The sequence below is a fragment of the Cyprinus carpio genome, chromosome A20, assembly GCF_018340385.1.
Source record: "Cyprinus carpio isolate SPL01 chromosome A20, ASM1834038v1, whole genome shotgun sequence".
Classification (NCBI taxonomy): Eukaryota; Metazoa; Chordata; class Actinopteri; order Cypriniformes; family Cyprinidae; genus Cyprinus; species Cyprinus carpio.
The window spans coordinates 14,894,056-14,918,467 of record NC_056591.1 but is presented as its reverse complement, the minus strand read 5'-3'; the positions used below and the strand labels follow the sequence as shown (position 1 = coordinate 14,918,467).

At 38.5% G+C, this 24,412-nt stretch overlaps 1 protein-coding gene across 3 annotated transcripts; it reads right to left on the bottom strand.

Moving 5' to 3' along the window:
* Positions 1-173: 173 nt before the first annotated feature.
* On the bottom strand, positions 174-18,845 carry LOC109112657 (serine/threonine-protein phosphatase 4 regulatory subunit 4-like). 3 transcript variants are annotated; one of them, XM_019125562.2, is made up of 25 exons: positions 17,939-18,845; positions 16,845-16,918; positions 9,956-10,058; positions 9,695-9,842; positions 8,927-9,000; positions 8,708-8,814; positions 8,427-8,534; positions 7,832-7,953; positions 6,794-6,916; positions 6,542-6,705; positions 5,180-5,299; positions 4,975-5,052; positions 3,966-4,049; positions 3,676-3,858; positions 3,484-3,589; positions 3,246-3,393; positions 2,992-3,133; positions 2,602-2,640; positions 2,198-2,269; positions 1,902-1,965; positions 1,705-1,785; positions 1,001-1,091; positions 788-849; positions 541-697; positions 174-387 (listed from the first exon to the last, which is right to left on the bottom strand). In XM_019125562.2, exons 1-25 carry the CDS (start codon positions 18,041-18,043, stop codon positions 342-344), a joined length of 2,601 nt encoding a protein of 866 aa, XP_018981107.2. In that variant the 5' UTR covers positions 18,044-18,845; the 3' UTR covers positions 174-341. The 3 variants fall into 3 exon arrangements, with proteins under 3 accessions (XP_018981107.2, XP_042633702.1, XP_042633703.1); XM_042777768.1 differs by lacking the exons at positions 16,845-16,918; positions 17,939-18,845 and adding an exon at positions 10,259-10,404; XM_042777769.1 differs by lacking the exons at positions 16,845-16,918; positions 17,939-18,845 and adding an exon at positions 10,223-10,245.
* Positions 18,846-24,412: the final 5,567 nt, after the last annotated feature.

The window sequence follows — 24,412 nt, the reverse complement described above, 5'->3', positions numbered from 1 at the left end:
AAAAATACATAGTGCTTCTTTTTCTCTTAGCCACTTCAAAAATATAAAACAGAATTTGCAAAGCATGCTATAATACAAGAAACAAAAAAATGAGGCAGTAAATTAAATACAAACAACTACTCAACAACTTCTCTATCATATTATGTATTATGTGAATTTTTGTGAATTTTTTGTGTGAAATAAGGCAGAGATGGATCAATGCACACCTTAATTGATGCCCCAGCATATCTTAAGCCGTTCTGGTATAGAAGAGAATGGACACATCAAAATGGAGGGATACTGCTGCTGCAGAATGAAAAGTCTTGTAGAAAGGGGCTTTAAGTCAAAAGGCAAAGTGGTAATCACTCTCTCCCAGACTGCATTCCAAATGAATTTGACTTCCGCTGTCTGTCGGACACGAATAGAAAAACATCACAGAGGTCAAGTTCAGTCTGGCTGAATCATTCCAGCTTATAATCATAAAATTATTACACCCAAAATGTCACGATTAATAAAAGATTATAAGATGAAGTTCAAAAAGTACAGGATCACACTACGTACACAGAGAGCTTCCTAGACTGTGTGTCTTTATTCCCGTTACTCCGGTGATCCAAAGAGCTGCTCGTGTTGCTGCGGATCAGGACGGGCATGGAGGAAGATGATGGGGTGGGGGAGATTGATGAAGCAACATTAAAGTGGTGGGGTCGCAGGTTATCATCTGGAAAAGAAACAAGTACAGGTAAATGACAGAAAGTTTACGGCAAAGAGCACAAGTCATTCTAATTCGTAATGAAATTGTATTAAATACCATTTAATGGTAACATAGCGCTCTTTCCTGATCCAGGGCAACTTCCTGAATCCTTCACTTTTCTAAAGAGAAAATAGTGAGTATAAACATGCTATGTAACTACTGGTGATGGGTCATGGCAAATTCATGACAAAATTCAAAATCCAGACAAAACTCAGCTGGTGCAATCTACTGCAATAGCAATACAAGAGTGATGAGATGATTGTTACGTACAAGGATTTGTCTGGGTTTGACATCTTTGTTGTCGTAGGATGACCGCTGAGGGAACGACTGCGAGCTAGTTTGGCCCTCCGCATCTCCTTACCTGCAAACATGATCAGTGTTGGGAAAATAAGCACCTTCCAATTCTGAAACCTTTAGAAATTGTTTACATTTTTATGTCATTTGCAAAAATGTAAAAATAATAATAACAATAATAAATGTTCATGTACATTATTGTTAAAAGTTTATTGTTGTTAAAAATTTTTTTTATGTTTTTGAAATGAGTCTCTTATGTTCACCAAGGCTGCATTTGATTAAAAATACAGTAACTGTTTTCTCAACTGTTTTCTATTTTAATATATTTTAAAATATAATTTATTCCTGTGACGGCAAAGCTGAATTTTCAGCATCACTACTCCAGGATTCAGTGTCACATGATTCTTCAGAAATCATTCTGATATGCTGATTTGCTGTTCAAGCATTTGCTGAACTTCCCATTTATTCTTTAATAAATAAAAAGTTCAAAAGAACAGCATTTATTTGGGGGAAAAAAAAGTTCTGTCACTTATGATCAATTTAATGCTTCATGGCTTTATTAATTGGTTTAAAAAAGAAATTACAGACTACAAACTTTTGAATTGTACTGTATATAGTAAAACAAATGCAATGTTTTTGTTATTCAGTTAAGATTAATGTACATCAGGAAGGATGCTAACCAGCAGAAGAGGATGATGTTGCTCCTGATGTAGATCCTGACATTCCTTTACTACCAGAGAGGCTTGACTTGCTGTCTCTTTCTGCATTTCAAAAGCATTATAAGTAAACGCTCACATACATTTGGGAAATGTACATGTGTAAGCTAGTTAACCATCCAAAGTTTGAGAAAGAGGGTGCATGAATGAACGTCACTCACGTTTCTTCTCCGACTGTTTATCTCCAGCTAGTTTTGCCTCACTCTGCTGTCGTTCTAACAGTTCCTATGTGTTAAACCACAAAGCAGTAATGTTTAAAATTGTATTTTTGTCTTCTTTGTTCAGACATCAAAAAGTCACATTTACACATAATGAAAAACCTATTTGTCTTTTTTAGGCCCAATCAGCCAACAGATAAATTGGAGTTTTGGTATTAAAAAGATTAAATAAAAATTATAAGCCATTATAAGTGAACTTGCTGCCTTCATAAAATAATTAAAAAGGGTAAATCACTCACCATTTCAAGTAAAAGAGTCTCCTCCTTCTCCTTTTTCTGATCCAAAAGCTCTCTTTCATGCCTTTTATGATACTATACATATGAAAAGTTATTTCAAAACTAACAGTGAAACAAAATTAGCTTACAATGTTCATAAAAAAGATGGTGTATAGCAGTGGTCTCCAACCCTGCTCCTGGAGAGCTACCGTCCTACAAATTTCCGCTCCAACCCCAATCAAACACATCTGAACCAGCTAATCAGGGTGTTTAGGGCTACTTCATAATTACAGACAGGTGTGTTGGAGCACGGTTGGAACTGAAGTCTGTAGGACGGTAGCTCTCCAGGAGCAGGGTTGGAGATCTCTGGTGTATAAAAACTGTCAAAACAACTAAATTGAAAGGGTCAAAGTAACGATCTTTCATACCGGCTCTGTTATGTCCATTTTGTCCAGCTCCAGAACTGTCTAAGAAAACATAATAAAACCATTTGAAGATTTAATTTCATCTATTAATGAACTGATTTTCGATCTATTAAAAATCTTCACAAAAGACTTAAGGTGCAATCACATTTACTGTTTTTAATAGGCAAAATCCTGCCATTTCAAGTGGAATCCGAGTGAGGGTAAGAGATTTCCCCATGCAGATTTTGCAATGGGTTTAAGTTGATCATGCAGATTTACTGTGTTGATCAACAGAAAGCTGTTTGGTTTGAAAGTAACTTCTTGAGCATTACTTCATACATGGACCATTTTTTGCCCAAAAATTTTTACCAAAACTTTGCTAATGTGACCAAACTTTAATAATAAGAGCCTCACCTTACGCAACGTTGCCACTACATCTTTGTCCTTCTCACGGCACAACAATTTCCGCACACAGAACTCCAGCTGCTGAAGTAGATGTTTGTCTGTTGGCTTGATGGTGGATCTCAGTTTGGGTAACATATAACAGAGCTTATACCTGCCAGAAAGTTTATTTTTGGTTGAATAAAACAAACAATAAGCAGTAATTAGTCAAAGCACAGTAAACAAGGATGCAATAACAGATGTTAAAAAAAATGTGAGCTGTTCACCTGACATTGGCTACGGGGTCACTGACCAACTCAAGCGCTGGAATGAGGAAATGTTTACAAAAATACGACTTGGAGAAGAGGTCTATTGTGATTTCACACAGGTCCAGATACCGAAGCCTGTTCCAGTAGCTTCTACCTTGAGCAAGTTCTTGAATTCAGAAAAGAATAGAGTCCTGACAAACTGAATCACAGAATCCCATACACAAAAATGTGAAATAAGCAGATTCTGCTTTTTTACCTTGCTTTATTTTGCTGATTATCTCTTGCCGCTGTTCCTGCTTGCGGTTATAGCGCAAGAACACACATAACGTCCTGACAGCTTCCCGCTGGACTGGTAGAACATTCTAGAACAGAGTAAACAGAAGGACAGATGAAATAGCCACTTAAAATTGAGATAATGTACAGGAGTGTGTGCATGTAAGAAGTTTACATTGGTAGTGATGATGCTCAACATTCTCTGAAAGAAGCGGAAGTAGATCTGGTCTCCAGAGATGACACGGGGCAGACAGGAGTAGCACTGCAGAAGTTTCTCGTGAACCCGCCAGTGAAGCGAGGATGCCGCTTTCTGTTCTGCTGCTACCAAAGCAGGCACCAAGTCTGGAATATTCACCTGCTGTAAGGTTGAGAGTGATGTCAGATACTTTTATTCAGCAAAGGACACATCAAAAGAAGTCACAAAAGAAAATGCTAACTAAAAGCAGCAAAAAGTAAAGCCGATACCTTGCTCTCAGGACCTGCTCCCTCCCCTCTGGAAGTGGCCAGCTCTAAAGTCTCTTGAAGATTGTTCAACAGAGCATCCAATACCTGCAGATTTAAAAGCATTGAGCTAATGCTAATATAAGCCCTTCAAATCAACAATGCCTTCTCGTCATTTCTACCAACCCCAGGAAGGGATTCAAAATTGAAGATAAGCTGGGGTGAGATCACTGATTAAAATATATAGTCTATAATGTTCGTTTTCCATCATCATTAATCATGAAAATCACTATGTCTGATGGCTCAGGGAGCTTTGCACTATAGTGGATGCTAATGCAGTGTGTGACTAACACTGCTCAGGGGATTATGACAGAATAAACAATACCACACTCTAGCCTTAGCTAGGGAGGTGCAATGCATTCATTCATCCTACACAGTTGCATGCAACCTCCGCAAAGGCTCACACACTTGTGCACACAGCTTCATACACACACGCTGACATGGTATGTCTGATGCCTATAAAGAATTTTTGGTAGTTTGGAGTTAAAGGTGATGTGTGTAACCTTTTCAATGCTAAAAGAGTTTTCAAATATCAAATATAATTGCGATGAATTGCAAATGGGGGAGTGTTTGGAAAACCTGCCATTTTTTTTCCAATTCCATTCAAGTGGTGCAGAAATTACACACTTTACCTTTAAGGTCTCATTTTTGTTAATACATTGCAAAGACAGAACTTCACACACACTCCAGAAGGGAACTTCTTGCCTAACTAATGGGCATCCAAATAAAGAAGTTACATAAGCTCAGTTGGCCTTGCGAGGATGGGGTTTTGAATGGTCAGACAGCTATTTGTTCATGTAATCTCAGCGGTCAGTAGAGGTTTTGAGAAAGACTGAATCTTTCTGTGAAGAAAGTTGCTGTGTCTCACACAGCACAGTGTGCCAAGGAAATGACTGTGCTGACTGAAGTTGTCACAGACAGCTGAAAGCTCTTTTAATAAACATACACACGCAAACCTTTATGCAGGTCTCACCTCCAATGAGTCATCCTGCAGCAAAGTGATTAGCTCTTTGTGTATGTAATGCACATTTGGGCCCAGCAATTTGACCACCTAATGCAGAAGGATTAGAAAAGATGGTATTGTACATTCTGAACTGAGGCACTGCTACCTGTCAAAATATGAGTCACATTGTGTACTATGACAAAAAATATGTTTAAATGAGTTTCTGAGTTTGTACCTCATGGAAACCACCAGCTGCTGTCCTCCGTACTGAAATCTCAGGATCATGACAAAGACTTGAGAAGGTACGATATAATTCAGACAGAAAGTGGTTTGGATCGGCAAATAACACTATGGCCTGCAAATTAATAAAGAGAAGAAAATCTACAGACAAGATTTCAGACACACAGCAATATGCTTATAAATAATTCAGGAAAGTAACTTTACAAAATACTGTATATACTACTGGATATTTCAAATAAAAGCTGTGCTTTTGAACTTTCTATTCATCAAAGAATCCTGAAAAAAATATCACCGTTTCCAAAAGAATATTAGGCAGCACAATGGTTTTCAACACTGATAATAATAAGAAATGTTTCTAAATCAAAATCAGTATATTAGAATGATTTCTGAAGGATCATGTGACCCTGAAGCCTGGAATAATGGCTGCTTTGTCATCACAGGAATAAAATACATTTTAAAATATATTCAAATAGAAAACAGTTTAAACTGTAATAATATTTTACAGTACTACTGTTTTTACTGTATTTTTATTAAATTAATACAGCCTTGATAAGAATAACATTCTTTAAGAATTTTAAAAATCTTGCAAACTATGGTAGTTTGCAAAAGAAACAATAAAATTTAATTTGTCATTCAAAAAAAATCTTGATATTACCACATTCATGAAAAGTTACTAAGAGAAGACCACTGGAAGGACACATTATCAGTGAATAACAACTTATATATCAGCTACAAGTCATGAAGACTACTTTTATAATACTTTCATCATGTTTTTGTGTCCCGACTGGTTTCTTAGACATAACGTTCAGCCACCTACATCTCTGAGTGACTTATTCTGAGTGGCAGCAGCTACTGTATATATATCCGCACTAACAACAAAGACTTACAATAAACTGCAACAAGACTTACAATAAACTGCAGGACATCTCCTGGATTGAATATTTGAAGAATTAAATACACATTGCATGTCTCCTTGGTCTTTCGGAGCAAGTGCAAAACAGCAAATCCAACTGTATTCTGATTAATGTGTTTACATGCTGACTGAAGACCAAGCTATGGCTGTATTATCTATAGTAGGTCTACTAGTCTGTCTTTGTGAAAATCAGACTGGTATAATTGGAGCACCTACTGTACATTTTAAAAAGACCAACTATTGCTTTAATCTGACTGAAATGTAACTTTTGGCATGTAGTGTAATGTTTTAAAAAGCCCCACTGAGCAACAGTGTTTACACTTTTGAAATGGCTCTGTATATTAAACTGGGATAGAACAAAGTACCTTAACACTGCACAATACACATTTCAACTTTAAAGACAAAAGAACGGAACAGTTATGGATGTGAGGCAAGAAAACTCACAGGAAAGTTGTAGGCACAGTTCCTGCGCACTAGGGCATATTTATTCTCCAGCTCTAGTGGGTAGGGCTGGCTCTCGCAATGCCCATTTTCATGCTGCAAACCCAGACAGCACAACTTCTTATAAAACTCCAGAAACCAGAGGTGCTGATCGTCAGTAAAAGACTCTGCTCAAATAAAAGATACAAAAATCCATGTCATGACTGTAATCCTAAAATATTTCAGAAAGCCATAAAAAAGGAAGCGGACATTCACCTGAGAGCCCGTGACAAAGCCTTCCATACTGGAAGGACAAGGAGGCCAGCACTGCCTCATCCCCTTTGAAGCATTTTTCACAGAATGCCTTCACCAAGGGAAATATGACACAAGTCCTGTCATCTATGAAAAATGGTGACAGAAAAGAAGGGAGGGTGAGAGGATGACAGAGAAAGAGTGTGAGACGAGTTTCAACATCTTTTCACAAAGGAGCCACATGCCAGTATCCGAATCTGATGTCCCAGAATGCAAAAAAAATAAATTAAAAAAAGCTGTGATGATATGAGCAGGTACGCAGCATGTTTCAAACAGTACACTGTGAAATAATTGGAAGTGCAAATGTTATTACACCTCTCTGTTTCTCTGTAATTTGACTAAATTTCAGATTGTCTGATTTCTACAGCAGAAAAGCTGATGTTAACATTGGTAATATCCCTTAAAGCAAGACAGGGTAAAAATTTTAACTAACTTTTTAACTAAAAATTGTAATAGATAACATACGTCCCCAGTTGTTTTCTGAAATGTTATGTTGAAATATGCAAATAAGTCATTATCTAATGAAATACAAACTTGTATACAATTCCAGAACAGAAATATGAACATGGGATAAAGCCAGGTTTAAAATTCATGTTTCATTTTGTCATTCAGGAGATTTTTCTTTTTAATCACACTATATATCAGAAAATCAGGAAATACTGTCAATAGCCTACCTTTAAAATATATGTATTGTAATTGAAATCTACTGACATAAAGATAGATAAAGTTAAATAAAATAAACACTTAAATGTGTTTTTTGGATGTTTTCTTTCCATTAGTCTTAAAGAAGAAAAGCAAAATTGCCTAAAATTCCAAAATTTACCAGTGCATTAAAAAAAACTCAAATACTCAAAGAAAAAATATAAACTACATATTTATCCACATATGAAGAGTATTTTTATTACATTAACAATTAATGGATGTCTTTTCGGTTTTAATAAAACAACTAACATGAGAATCAAATTAATAAAAATAAAAATAAAAACTCTGTGAGTGGCTTACTACTGTCAAACATTTCCAAGAGGTTGATGATGGTGTCGAAAGCTGCCAGTCTCACAGTACTGGCTTCATCTTGGGCCAGCTCAACCAGTTCAGGGAGCACTTCAACCTTAGTGTGGTCCAGCCTGGGACAGAGCAAATATAGACAAACTAGTCTTATGATCCATACTGATACTGAACACATAAATGTTCACCAGAGATATTATTTCTAACAGAATATCCTAAAGTGCTTAAGTTTAAGCATCAGTCTGTCACATTGTGAAAAACTTGCATCCCTTGGTTTAAATATGTGAGAGAAAATGTCACACATTCAAAAGAAGTGGCAAAAACAAATACTCATAAACTGAAAAATGTATATATATATATATATATTATATATATATATATATATATATATATATATATATATATATATATATATATATATATATATATATAAATTATAAACACTATACCTGTTATTTACTATTTAAATTATACAATACACTGTGTTTTTCTATCAAATTACTATTTTTATAAGTCATTTAGATTTGGCAGCATTAGATATTCAAATAACAAAATGTTCTTTGTGACGTCTCTCTGCTTCATATCTTTTTACCCAATTCCCCTGGTGATGTTCTCCAGCTGGCGGCACATGCAGGCGCGCACCTCGTATTCTACATCCTGGCATAACGACCTGATCAGTGGCAAAAGGTCTTTCTTCACTCTGCAGAGAGAAGCCATGGTAGACAATTTTAAGTCAGCAAAAAAAAGACAAAAGGTGTATTTTAAGCTTTTCAACTTAAACATCATTAAAAAGAAAATGACTCTATAATATATATAAGTTGTTCCTGTCCTCTTATTTGATTGGTCAAGTGGCGTTTCCACTGTAGAACTCACATTGATGACTCAAATTTGCCAACAACCTTTCCTAAGATGCGACAGCTGGCCAGACGTGCCGGAACAGACTGGGAGAGCTGATGTTTCGATAATAGAGGACTCAGAATCTGTGCAATCAATCAATCAAAGCAAATTGAATTCACACTGATAGTTGATTTCTATTGCATATCTCATGGGTATAGAAATGACAGACAAGACAAATACTGCAGCTGTCATTACCTCTTGCCTGATAGTTTCCTTTGGTAAAGCATCAATTGCTGACAGCAATGTCTCCAACCAAGCATTGCTGACCACTATTAAAAATAAAGATATAGTAGCTGATTGTGTCCTTGACATGCAGAAATGCATATTTCATTCTGGCATACACTACAGTTCAAAAGCTTGGGGTCTGTTAAAAAAAAAAAATGTATTTGATCAAAAGTAAAACGGTAGTATTGTGAAATATTATTAAAATTTAAAATAACCCTTTTCCTTCCCGTGAAAGCAAAGCTGAATTTTCAGCAGCCATAACTCTAGTCTTCAGTGTCACATGATCCTTCAGAAATCATTCTAATATGCTGATTAAATGCCCAAGAAACATTTCATATTAATATCAAAATAGTTGTGTTGCTTTTTGCGAAACACAATATATTTTTAAGGATTCTCTGATAAACAGAAATAAAATAATAACATTTATTTAAAATAAAAATCTTATGTAACATTATTCATGTTTTTACTGTCACACTTAATAAATTTTATGCATCCTTGCTGAATAAAAGTAAATGAAAAAGAGGACCATACTGACCCCATATTTTTGAATGGTAGTGCTTGTTAAATTGCATTCCACTCAAAAGACTGCAAAATAATAAGAACTCATGCATTCAAGCAGTCATTTCAAAGAGGATGTAAAAAAAAAAAAAAAAAAATCAAGACCAAAATTCCTCACATTTATTGTATGTACTTTATACAGTAAAGGTACTTTTCAAGCTTTTTCAAATAAAAGGCAACCTGTGTCCCTGTGGTCGAGATTCAGGAGAACTATTTGCAAGATTGAGTGGGTGTGTGTCTGGATGAGGACAATGTCATCTTGGAGGACGGTCAGGAACGATCCTGCTGCGGCAAGCTGCATATCTGCCCCAGCTACATGGAGCACTTCCTGTTGGGGTAGAAGAAGGTACTCTGTATGATCATTCACAAACAGCTCACACCAAGACGTCACAGAAGGATCTTAACAACAAAAAGCAATAAATGAAATACTGTTTGGCCTACCCTGACTTTTGGCACCACCCTGCGAAAGGTCTCTGCTGGGTTCTGACGCACCAGGTTTGGCAGGTTGATGATCACGCTGGCCCTTTGGACATCCTCACCAGAACTAAACAACATAGAAATGTGGCTGGTGATATAAATAACATGGCTGTAGTTCTGCTGTATTTCAGAAGTTACTGTCTGACATTTATTTTATTTTATGTGCTACAGTACATTGATGTACCACATTTATTTAAAATATGCAAAGTAAAGTCTGCTGCAGACATGCACTTGTTCAGATGTAAGATTCCAGTCTCAATGCTCAACTGCTTGTATTGACTTGTATTGATCTTGTTTTGGCTTCTTTTATTCAATTTTAAAAAAAAAAAAAAAAAAAACCCAGATTCACAAAAATGTTCTTAAGAAATAGGTTAAGAAATTTCTTAGGATAAATATTCATAAGAAAATTTGTAAGAATATTTCTAAGTGCAATTCTTGAAAGAAAAAAAAGGATATACGCTGAATGATGCTGAAAATAGTATTGTCATTTTAAAATTTCAAAATGGGGTCCCCATTTGACTTTTGTGGAGCTGTTACTGAATTTCTAACTCAGCAAAAAGTCAAGTCATGCATAATTTTGAATACCTAAACTTTTTTTTTTTTAATACTGTGACGAGTGGGGCGGGGCCGAGAGCCGTGGGAACGGAGCGAGGCCGGTGGAGTGATTGGGAAATGAGCGACACCTGCTCCACTCACCGATCTCCTCCGTGGGACTCGAGACCGGTGAGTGGAGCAGGTGTCGCTCATTTCCCAATCACTCCACCGGCCTCGCTCCGTTCCCACGGCTCTCGGCCCCGCCCCACTCGTCACAAATACATATTACATTTTTTGCATTATTTGGATATGTAAATTTCCTTATACACAAAAAATAGTCAAATCTATAAGATATATTTCCCCATTAGAACAACAGGTAACTATGGTTCAGGAAGCACTGCTTTCCTACAGAAGTAGATGATGCTTGCTAGCAAGTTGCTAAGTTGCATGCTAGCCATCTGTTGATCACAATGGTCTCTTATGTGAAGCCAAAGCACTTTTTGTAAGATGCTCTCTGCATAGGAGAATCAGATAAATGTCTTCCATGTAAATTGTTTAAAATTACAGTGAACTACTGCTGTGCCCAGCATTGAATTTTGGTTTATACCGTAGATGCATTATCTTGTCTCTAGGAGACAGACAGTTTCAACACCTCAACTTATATATGAACAACTCTATGTCTATATGTCTACATTCACAAACAACCAGCCACTACAAAGGGCTTCTCTGAAAGTTCTTTAACAGAGATGACAAAAATCTCCTTGAACTTTAAAAATGCAAAAGTCTTTTTTGCCCACTTAAAAGTTTTAGACACAGAAATGAATAGAACATTTGACAAAAATGATGTACAGTCACAAGAGATGAACACTCTAACTATATCAATAGCCTTAAAAAAAAAAAAACAATAAATAAATAAGCATGCAAGCTAATTTTATTCTACAAAAGGCAGATCACACCCTCGAGATCAACTTGAGACCACATGACCAGCAGATTTTAAAAATTCAAATTGCACTAATAAACAAAACTTTTGTGCCCACACATGTCAGTCTGAAGTCCAAGTCCAAGAACATTTGGTTGACTAAAAAGAAAAGAGAGCACAACTCAACTGTGACCTTTAATTACTCCATTTAATTTTCTTTTTAAACATTTTAGCCATTTTATTTTGGATGAAATGTGCAAATAGCCATAAAAGTGAAGGAAACGCCTACATGCTCAGATTATTTATAGAACCATTGTGCTGTAGTTGTTTTTACCATTCAACCAGAACCCTATCAAACTAAATACAAACAAACCTAGTCTATCCCTCCTAACACAACAATCTCAATCCTATCATCCTCTCTCATGTGTGCTGTTGTTCTAAATAATGAACTATAAACAGTTATTCATTACTTTTTCAGGGATAGGTTGTTCTTTCAAACATAAAAAGTCCTTTGTTGGCAGACAGTTATTTAATAACCAAGAAACAGCCTGACCTGCAGCCAAGTTTGTCTAAGAAGAGAGTAATGCGGTCATGCTTTGTGCACTTCTTGAATATGGTCAATAATGTGCAGCACCTCAGCAAAGCCTTTGTTTATACACTAAATGACAGAGGTACCATGCAGAGAGAAGAGCAGCTGACATCTATACGAAGATGAAAGACATAATCAGCTAAAGACCAGGTGCTGAAAGGTTTGGAAACACAATCCCACTGCCGTGAGCCTTGAGTCTCTTGTTTGCTCCGGCCAGGTCCTGGTTGGAAAGCGGTCAGAAAGTAAAAAGAGCTACACTCGCATTTGTAATTAGATTTCCCTGGTGAGTGAATGATACACAATGGCCTCAGTCTAGAAGAACATTTTATTCCATTTAGAAGTTGCTTTTTCATACAGTAGCTCAAGAGACTTCATGGAGATCATCTCTTCATCTCAGATATGTTTCTTGTAAAATGAAGAGAAAAAAAAGAAACAAATGAGATAATAGTTAACATACTAAATGGAGCTATAAAATTAAATGAATAGAGCAAAAATATGAAAGTAGGTTACACTGGCTTATATCATTTAATTTAGGAAGAATTTGATGAAGAATGTTTGAATTCTTATTGAAATCTCTGACTTCTGATTGCAGACTTTGTCAAATCTGAATCTCTAGAGCAAACTAATGTTAGACTTCATTTGTCTATTTCTCAGAAATAATCTGAAAATGAAATGGAAAGCAAAAGTCTCCCATTTGCTCTCCATTTATCTCATTGCTGTAGGAAAAACATTAGCTTCCTTTCCTATGGAAGGTTATATGACAAATGTTTAGATGTTCAGAAAGGCCCATTTTGGAAGGATTTTACCTTGTGTTTGGAATCTTTGAAAGAATCTTTGAAAAGGGACCAGTAAAACAATTCACATCAAACCCTAGCTGAGCTCAAGATCTCAACACAAAATTAGAAGAGAAAGAGTGGAAGAAGGCAACATGCAGTGGCAAAAAGTGACACACTGTTTGAATTCTCCCCCTCCAAAAGAAATGAGTCAGCAATTGATTGTTGAGCCAGCAGAACTGTAATGAAACCTAAACAATGCCCACTTAGTAATTAGTTTACATTTGGCAGCGTCTCTAATGCTTCCAACCCCAGCAGGGCCAATGATGATGCTGGGAAGAAAGTGAAGTGCACAGGCTGTTTGCAGTCTGTCTGTGAACAAACATTTCATACCCTACATTTCACATCCCAACAAATGACACTTTCTTCTAAATTGTGCACATCCTTCATTCCATAATGCTCTTAAAGGAAGACCAGTGTTTTGAAGATTAATGTAAATGGTATCTGAAAAGTGTTGTTTGCCAAAAAAAACATCCAAATAATATATGGCTATGTTTTAATGAAGTTAATGTAGACAATGCTTTTTTAGAACCAGATCATGTAGTTACAGACATCTACCAGCAGGGCTACTGAGGCCATGCTAACCAAACACCTGTAGTGTACAATACCCTAACAGTCATTCCAACAAACAAGTCCTGACACAAACAACAAAAAGCATGTCTTAAAATCCTGCAGCCTCATCAGTATGACTCTCAGCAAGAGCAGTGATGCATTCAGTGCTGTTCCTGACATCAGCACACCAGAATGGAGAAATCTCTCACTGAGCCGCATCTAAACTCGCAGTACCTAAAAGCTAGTCAGCAGCAACTTCTCTGGCCAAGTCTTACTTTATCAGAGGCAGTTGGGGTTTACCTGCTACTCAAAATGTAACTGAAACGTACAGTTCCAGAGTTATATAGTCTCTAATATTTATGAAGCATAGTGTAGCATACGAATTAAGCCCATGATACATGCAAGCTTCAACTACATAGAATCTCAGGGTAATCACTAATAAAGGGACCAAAATACCATTTTTGCACACGTCTCTTGTAAATGAAAATTACCTCAATATTTAATTACCTTTTTGGAATTAATCAGCCTAAATGTGCAGACATGATTAAAAATCTGAACATTTCAATAGGAATCTGCATGTTCAGGAGTTTTGCTGCAATATCACTAATGTTGCCACACATAAATGCAAGACATGCAAAGCATTTGAAATGTAAAAATCATTATATACGACAGAGATAACAAAATCATGACATTAGGCCTCATGCAACCTCATGTAAGTCTGAAAATTGGGCATTCTTAGGGGTTACTTGATATCAATGTGGATTATTCATTCAAGCTTAATAATTGAGAACAATTACAAAGTTGTCACAGACGACAAACAACTAGATACACTGAAATATGCTATTGGTTTATACAATACAAAATGAATAGGTGTGCAAAATGCTAAAAATGTCTCAGTAAGATGGGACCACCTTTGCGTAACCATAATCTATGAGCTGTCTGCACTTCAGAAACCCCTCCTCTTTTTTAACCATTCATCCATTTCTTAACAAGCAGTCTCTTTCCTGTCATTTTACAGATGCTCTGGCAGCTTGCTTTTACATGCCAAATGACAGTGAACAGGGGCAATTAAATTGTTCTCAGAACTAGTTTGCAACCCGAGGGAGTCGGGCTGTGGACCGACTCTGGCACTTAATTAGCACAAGCAAGGATATATAGTGTTTCATAGGTTAAAAATGGACAAAATCAGACCTTCAAAAAAACGAGTTTTGGGTCAAAAATAGTTTTGGATATTTGGTCCAAGCATTTTCATCTCTGCATAGCATGGAAGCATACAGCATGTAACCAGATAACAGGTCAACCGCTGCTATGTTTTTCTAGAACCAAAAAACCAGTGTCTATATATCACGGACTGGGGAACAAGAACTGAATATAGGCAGCTGACTCCATAAATCTACGTTTAAAAAAATGGGGCTCCAACTAGACTGTTAAGGGGAAAATATGTGGAGTATCACGGTAACAACGGCAAGGTTGTGGGTTTGATTCTTAGAGAATGCAAGGAATGATAGAACAGTCCCTTTGGATAAAAATGTCTGCAAATGCATAATTGAAAATTGAAAAAAAAAATATCAATATCAAGATTAAAATATACACTCAAAAAGTTTAGGCATAAATGTATAATTTATGTATTTTAACAGCATTTTAAATTTCCATTCATTTGGATTGCACAGTTTTAATATAAACAAACTAATACACTTAATCTGATGCACACTTGTCATTCATAAGAAACAGGTAAGTAATAGTACTATTAAACTGAATGTGTTTTAAATGCACAATAACCAGGTAAATATATTTTTCATAAATAAATCCAATTTGTTTCAATCTTTCTCTTGTTTCAAACTATAGTATGCTTTTTTTTAAATGCAAAAATTGTACCTGTTTTATTTATATATGACTGACAAATATTCATCACATTAAGTTTTTTAGTTTGTTAATGTTAAAACAGCATAAACAAAAGGATGGTAATCATGCATAAATATTAAATTAACCCAAAATATTGGATCTCTAAACATGATATTTAACTTTTTAAAGATAAGATGTGCCTGAAGTACCCTTTTGTATTGGTTTATGTTCTCTTAACCCTGTAAGAGCAACACAAACTATATAAATCAAATTCAATCATTAAAATGTCCCCTTTAATATAACATTTCTAAACAGTTTGGAATGTTCTTAATCTTGTCTAAAACATGACTAAAACAAAGTTTAACCAAGAATATGTGCATTTGCTAACTATAAATTCATGATATTTTAAGATTAGACAAATGCCAGATGTGCAGATTCTAGAGAAATTTGATCAAATTTTAACTCTGTCTCCTCAGTAATCAGCACCCTATCCATTCAAGTTTAATGATCAGATAACACTATATCACTACTAAACCTGCATCTGAGTGACAGTAACATTGAAACTTAAGAGTGGTGACTCCCTGAAGTCCTTCGAGATGAGCATGCAGTCAGCTAGCTCTACCTAGCTATCAATGAGAGACCATTCAAGAGATCCATTATTCATAAGACTAGTACAGCAGCGATGACACCACCTGCCCTGACCCACTGAGCTGGATGTTCTGTGCCAGTTAGCAAGCATTGAGAAGTTGTTGTGCGGTCAGCTTACTCCGGATACACATTTGGCTGAACAGCTGCAGCCAACAATGCTGGCATGGGTAAACAGTTTCCAGAGTGTCAAGTGGAAAGAAAGAGCAATGAGCATTACTGATTTCAACAATCTGGAACCCATAGAATGATGCAAAACATGGCATAGTTTTAAATAGAAACAAAACTGTCAACCCTAAAGGCCTCAGCCTCCTACCTGAGAATGAGATGATGTGGCTTGAGAGGTTTATGTTCAAATCTTGCTCAAATTATAACCTTTTTAATATAAATAAAAATGGCACCTAAATGTATATTTGTAATAATAGTTAAATTATATATATATTTTTTTTACATCTATGCAACAAATACCGTTTCCATCCAATCAACAAACGATAGATGGAACCAAGGCCCTGCCATGCATATGTATATATATATATATATATATATATATATATATATATATATATTTTTTTTTTTTTTTTGCAATGATGATGATCTTTTAACTCTGATGTATGTCTCAATATGAATCTTTTTTTTTTCAAGCTGATGTACGATAAAAATATTGCCAGGCAATAAGAATGCACTCAACTTTAAAGAACTCGAGCATTTAAAAAGACAGAAGACAAAGCAGCAGCGTGCGCTTATAATAAACAGTTGTTCGCTGATATGGATGCTAATATAGTTACTATTAGTTATCTTAATAGTTTGTCTCTTGATGTGGACCGGTCTTTAATCTAGCAAACTTGGCCCTAACAATTTCAAAACTAACAATCCTAGCCCTAAAAACATTATAGAAAAGATCAGTTATAGTGGCAGCACAACAGATGGGTCCAATTTTACCTCAGAAGGTAGACTGCTCGCTCTATGTCATTCAGATCTTCATCCACAGTGAGCTTGTCAATCTCTTCTGCAGTCTGCAAATGGTGGAAACAAGATGAACAGCTCTGAAGCCTGGCCTTGGTATCGGCACTATACAAAACACTCAGTGCTTAAATAAAGAAGGAAGCAAAAGTCATTATCATAAAATGTTGAGCGTCTCCATAGCAAACACGACAATCTGCAAAAGTAGAGCATCTTAAATCAAGAATGGCCAGTAATTGGGCAAGATTCCATTACAGATGACTCAGCCAAATATGTGAGGAGGCTGCAGGGAGGCAGGATGCGAGGCAAGAGGGAATGCGTGGGAAGAGATAGTGTGGGGGACGTGAGCCATGTGTGGGTGCCTAGACTATTACCTTAGGGCTCTGAGAGCCACGATGCTTTTCTGTGGAACCTCCCCATTAAAAACAAAACGATAAGGGACAGAAAACACCCGCCCCCTCTGTAGGAGTTGCATTATTCCCGCATACGCGATGCTGAGAGATGAGAGAGTACCCCTGCCTAACTTCACCGCTGCCAGGTACATGATAATAGAGACGCCCAACACGACGTTCACACAACTACAAGTGAATACAACCGATTTAAGTGAAGCAATTGGTGGTAGTGATAGGAATAACGTAATGGTTTGAAGTGGAAATCCTCTATTCCGCAGTGGTGAGGCGCGAAAACGAGGAGGCGAAGCGGTGATGCGGACAGCTGACAGAAACTGCGTCACTCAGCAGACTGAAGTGGGCAACCCCCGTCCTTCCCTAAGGATGCTAGTACAGTTACTACTTCAAATAAAGATATTAAGGTGAACAACGCGATAATGTATTAGAATAAACGGTCGTGGCGCGCGCAACAAAATAGGCGGAAGCGTCCAAACGCGTGAATGTTTGGGTTTTAGTCTCTCCCTAAAGAAATCACCTGCAGCGTCCAAAATATTCCTCCACTCTTAAAATATATAGTGTTGAATCATTACATGTCTCAATATAACAGTACGGTTTGGTAAGCAGCTAACGAATACTATACGAAACAAACAGTTTTACATGCATGGGGGGTTATATTATACATACCTTCAGGCACCTGCGTATGGGTCTCTCGATGAAAGTAAGATCCTGCAGGTCATCTATCTCTCCAAACAAACTGGACTGGCTCGGCGTCATTTTCCTGACAAACATCTGTCCTAAGTGTGTTAGTCAATGTGTCAGACGCGGGTGTCAAAGTCCTGTCATTATTGTGGCTTCTTGACAGTGAATGACTGATGGGATGTCTTTGATGAAGAGAGGATGGTCCTCCTACGACAAACGCGTCCCACTGGTTGCAAAGGTAGATCTTTCACTAAATTATTTGCGTGGTGTTCAATTGTTTGTGCAGTTTCTACACGCGCTTTCAGCTGAAGTGCGTGCGCTGACGGCACATAGTGAGGGATTCCTGCGAAAAATGTGTTGCTTACTTTCTGAGAAAAAGATGGATATGGTGCGCGTTTTCCCAATGGAGCAGCTCGAGATGTCGAGTGCTTGTGGTCAGCGCGTGCTGGTGATCAAAAATTTAATCCTTGCCCCGCTTAAGATAAAACCATCCAGATATGGCTGTTGACATATGAAAAAAAGATCCGTGATATTCCTGATGGGTGCTGAATGTCAGATCGCTTCTGGCGTAAACTACATTCGCAGCTTAACATGGTCACACATACCTATTCGCCTGCTTCAGTTGACGTTAGCTCGCTAATAATACGACAACAAAGTTGAAAAAAATGGCCTGTCGAAAAAACTCCTCTCGACAACGCCGTGCATTTTGTCTAGTTAATGCTCACCTCAAGTAATCCTCTGCAAATGTAGCTCAAATGGCAACAAGGATCGCTTAATAAAAGCTACGTCTTTTATATTGTGGATGTGCTAGCAAGCAGGAATATTCAAACCACGCAAACGCACTGCACCAACTAAACTGGTTTCCATGGAGACAGCATGCCATGGCAGCTCTGAGCTGCTAGAACGTCAGAGCGTTCAGTCGAAGTTCGTCATCGAAATGGACTCAGAACACAGAACTATTGAATGATTCTGACTGTCCTGTTGTAATTGATTACGTTTACTTACGGCATAATATTCTAAATATGGATAATTCCGCGGTAAACATTCGACAGTTTGCTCGTTGTGCAAACTTGTAAACCAATGCCTACAGTAATTCAGGCTAACACATTTACACAATTCAGAATGATAAAAGGAACTTAAAGGGGTCATGGACTGCCTTTTTTGGTTATTATTTTGTACTGTTCTCTGAGGGCCACTTATAATGTCATCAAGATTTGTACATCAAAAAAACAATATTTAGAAGTAATAGGCTATTTTCTGTCCTGTTTTGACCTCATCAGCAGCTCAGTTTGAATAAGGTGGCAGATTGACTCGGAAGTAAAGACTCACTGCCATGATTTGCTAACAGAGATGTCAGAATCCGGAACTGTAATTTGCCGTGGGTTCCTTCAGATTTTCCCATGGGGTTTTAAAATGGGGGTTTTCAGTTAATGAGTAAAAAAAAAAAACTTGTGGTAAACATAACTTGATGATACTTTTATGTTTTGTTCTAAAGACTGAGCGCTCACATGCCTGAATGACTGAGCACGTACTCCATCAGGTTAAGTCCTAAGAGTAATGTTGTGGTAATATCCTAATATCCTTAAAATTTTAGTCATATAAATCCTATAAATCCTACTTGTGTCATCACTGGTCAATGCATTGATTTCTATAAAGTGAAGTAGAGCCCTGCATTTCAGCCCGACTTTTTTACGCCCCCTCGGGCCAGGCTTCGGGCCAATTTTCACGTCATAGTTCAGACGAGGGCCGAGCCTCTGGCCTGTTTTAGGCTTCTCCTTATTTTTATATTTTAGACATCCATCAATTAGTGATGAAGAAATTGACATGCTGGTGGAAACAACACGAGTGCTACCGTGACCGTCAAGAGCAGCTTGTCTGTGTTTAGTGTCCAGCAACAGCATGCGTGCCATCAGCGCATCCGAAGATCTGCATTCAAATGCACACAATAGGCTTAAGGTTTCCGCAAAGCATCAACAAAAGTCATTACTGTAAATGTGTCAGGGAGAAAGAGAAAGAAGATATTTGAATTATTTAATAATAAATAGTATTTTCGGAGTCGGTGTCGCAAGGATGAAGTTGCCGATCCTGACTCGCCACCTCTTTATTAGACGAGCCTTTAGAGAGAAGTGCATCTTTACGGATTATTATTGTGATTATAATGAAAGAGATTTTGTTTTTTATTTGTTTTATTTCATTAAGTAGTAATTTAAAGCTTTCTATATTTATCATGTCTGTGAGGCATGTATTAGCTGAGTTTCAGTTCATTTTTGTGAAGCACTCCTGTTCAAGACTAGATGGCAGAAAGCGCATCATGTTTGTTTTCTTCATTTTTTTTATAAAAGCACAACTTTTGTTGATATTGTGAGTGCACACAAATAAAACTAGACCCTTTACAGTTACGAATGATGTATTACTCTTACCTTAATGAGCAAAAATTACGGCATATCCACTGAAAATTGCAAGTGATCGCACTGGCACCTCCATGTCCTGCAAAGCGCGCTTAAGCTTCCACACTCCACGCAAGCTATTGGATATGGTGCACATTTATCTAGGTTTAGCATTTAAACATTGTTATGATTGAAACATTTTATATCTATAAATTTTATTTTAGGCAAGTTGTGATGATTTGAGAAGACTAAACTGATCAAACACAGGCTCACTACTGTCTGCCGCTGGCTGCTTGGTCATTACTTTAAAAAATAAAAACTTATATTTAACGAACAAAAAATGCTCCAAATGTTTTTCTAAATTAACCTAATAAAAAAAAATGAAACAAAATATAATCACTTTGCTATTACATACAAAACTGAACTATTCTGTTTTGGAAGAAGAGGGAAAAAGATAGGTCTTGGTCTTGGGCCGGTAATTCTGATAAGCTGTCGGACACAGGCCGGGCTAGGGCCTAAATTCGAGGCACGTGCAGGTCTCTAAAGTGAAGCATCAGCTTCAGTCGTTTCCCCAGTGTTTACCCCTCACATCACTAGCTCCACCCTTGCGCCATAGCTCATGACCGGAAGAGAAGATAAGTCGTTTTGAGGGGTAGGGGAGGTTAACTTTTTGATTAAAGATTACTAGGGCACATAAATTAAAAAAAAAATAATGAAGTGCATGGATAAATTATTTACAATAAATACTACAGTATTCCATAAAAAAATAAGAATTTTCAATTTTGATTTCATGGTGACTTTAAAAAATGAGACGCTTCTGCGTTTGTAGTTTCTTATTCACGCTTAACTTAGGGAAGGTGTGGTTTTTCTTTTCTTTTTTTTCCAGTTTTTCACATTAAAGATGTAAAGGCACATACAATATAATTACAGTATTATTTAATTACAGAATGTGTCATCAGTTCATCTTAGGGACCATGCGTTTTTCTCTTACTCTTACTCTCTTACTTTTTTAGGCACCCTGTTACTATTGTCTCTATTTTTAGATAGGAATAATAAAAAAATTTGAAATGTAAATAACACCAAAATATTAGTGAAAATGACGGTAAGAAGGCACATAAAATATAATTACATCATTCTTTAATTAGTGCATGTCATCATTTGAGTAATGAATCAACAGCATTAATGAATCAACTGAATCCGGTATAAGAATAATAATTTAAACAATTGTTACAAAAGTCAATATCCCGAGGTAACTAAAGATTATACCAGCTCCAGCTTGGACTGTCTTATGAAGACTTCACATCACCCAATACCTTTGAAAAGATGACACCTACCCCTCCAAGGACTCCAGAACATCATCTCTGGATAAATATACAAAATGATCAATTTGTTATTGCTTTAAAATGCACATTCATTTTGCTTAAATGCATATATGATATTTGTAAATACTGTAATTTGAAGGATCTTCCAACCAGAGATGTTCACAAGTCTTTAAGTTGGAGTCGGAGTCAAGTCTGAAGCCTTTAACCTGGAGTCCAAGTCAAGTCTGAAGTCTTTGTCACTGGAGTCTAAGTCAAGTCTCGAGTCTTTGCTCATGATTCTGAGTCGAGTCTCAAGTCATTTAATGGCTCGCTAAAAAAATCCCATTCAGAATCCGCATGTATTGAAATCGTCTCAGGTTACGTATGTAACCATGGTTCCTCGAGGGAACGAGACGCTGCGTCGGAGAACGCTTTGGGGAACGCCTTCAGCGAGACCGGCTCTGAAACAATACCATCAGACCAATGGATGGGCAAGACGTCATAGGCGGGTGACGTCAGAGACCAGGAAGCTTAAAAGCACGTGCGGTGAAACCGGCATTTAGCCTGTAGGAATGAAGCAAGCGCCGGCAGGGATGCCGGATATATGGCCCCAGCGTCTCGTTCCCTCAAGGAACCATGGTCACATACGTAACCTGACACATTCCTCTTCAGGAACTCGAGCTGCATCGGAGAACACTTTGGGGAACGAGAATGCCCACGCCTCCAGACTTTCAAATCTCTGCCTAGCATGGAAGAGCACAGCTAAAGCAAGAGAAGGAGACAGGAGCCTGATAGCAATCGGGGACAACCCGTCCAATGGCCAAACTTCAGAGGCGTGAGTCTTGAGGACTTGAGGCTTAGGATAGCAACCTGATCACCGCTTAGCATAAGCTTCTTCTGGCCAGAGGCCTCAGCCTCAGCACACCATGGAGGAAACATTCAACCAGAGGGTGTCTGCCCACTGAATGGCCACCGAGAGGGGTGCAATGGCCGCCACATAGACCTTCAGGGTGGAGTGGGTCAACCCTGTGGAGAGAAGGGCCTGCAGGAACTCCAGCCCTGTACCAACCGGGCAGTTAACTGGGACGAGCTGGCGGTCTCCGCACCAAAAAGTGAAAAGCTTCCACTTCAAGGCATACAGTTTCCTCATTGAGGGAGCTCTGGGTTGGAGAACAGTCTCAACAACCTCGGTTGAGAGACCGGAAGCTAAGAGTTGTGCCTCCTCAGAGACCACACCTACAGCCTCTAAGCTCCATGCGGGGGTACAACCTCCGCCTGCGAGAGGAGATCTCTCCTGACAGGAACCTCCCTATGGAGTGTCGTCAAAAAGAGAAATCAGGCCCAAGAACCATGCCCGCCCAGAAAGCGGCTACTAACAGCACCCAGACTCCGTCCCGGCGCACTCTCTCCAGAACTCCCGGGAGCAGAGCAATCGGGGGAAAAATGTACAGATGAAGCCTCGGCCATGTCTGTACCGTGGCGTCCAGCCCCAGTGGAGCTGGATGAGTCAGAGGAAGCAAGAGGGGACAGTGCAATGTCTCTCGAGTCGCAAACAGATCCACCTGAATCTGGCCAACCTCTCCAACCCTGCTTCATCACCTTGGTGTGAAGCCGCCATTCCCCGGGCCTCAGCCCCTGCCTCGACAGGATGTCTGTTCCCATATTAGATGCCTAGGAATGCGGAATGCTCTCAGCGCGTCCAGGGACCACACAAGGATCTGGTACGCTAGTTTGTACAAACGGCGTGAGCGCAGACCTCCTTGGTGGTTGATGTAAGAGACCAACACATGGTGACCTCTTAGGTCTGGGAGAATATATTATAGTGTTCGAAGCACGGCCAGCATCTCCAGGCAGTTTATATGCCATGTCAGATGGCGACCACTCCACAGACCGCGGGCAGGGTGGCCACTCATGACCGCACCCCAGCCGGTGAGGGATGTGTCTGTCGCTAGCGTCACGCGGCAACAAGGAGCTCCCAGCACCGGCCCTGAGACAAGAACCAAGGCTTTCTCCACATGTCCAAACCACGTAGGCATCGCCGCGTGACCTTTAGCATGCGAAGCAGGTTTCCCCTCGGGGAGAACCCCTTGGTCTTGAGCCACCACTGTAGGGATCTCATGTACAACAGGCCAATAGTATTCACGTTGGACGCAGCTGCCATCAGACCCAGCAATCTCCGAGACTGTGAGTGACCGGCCTTCTCTCACTCTCGCTACTGCAGTGAGGATCGACTCGATCTGAGCAGGTGACATACATGTGCCTGCATCATGGTTGAATCCCACACCATGCCCAGATAAGTGGTTCTCTGTACTGGAGAAAGCACACTTTTCTTGGCGTTAAGTCTTAACCCCAGCTCTTTCATTTGAGCGAGAATGACATCTCAATGCCGAACCGCCAACCACTCTGATCGAGCTAATATCAACCAATCTTCGATGTGGTGAAAGTGTGGGGTGAGAGTGCAAGGCCAGAGGAAGAACCGTGTTGGTAGGCTTTTGCCCCCATAAGCAAACCTCAGGAACTTCCGATGAGAAAGGATGGAGATAAGTGCATCTTATAATAGGTCATGACACACCAGTCCTCGGACTTGGTCTATGCAAGCGTGCTGAAATTCAGTCCCCTGACTGAGCGGTTCAAAAATGCAGATCTAAAACACCTCATCCTTCCTCGGAACAGTGAAGTACCGGCTGTAGGACCCAGACTCTGCAACGGGAGAAGGGACCACCTCAATGGCCTCCGTCCTCACAGAGTGTCTACTTCTGTTCCATTACCAG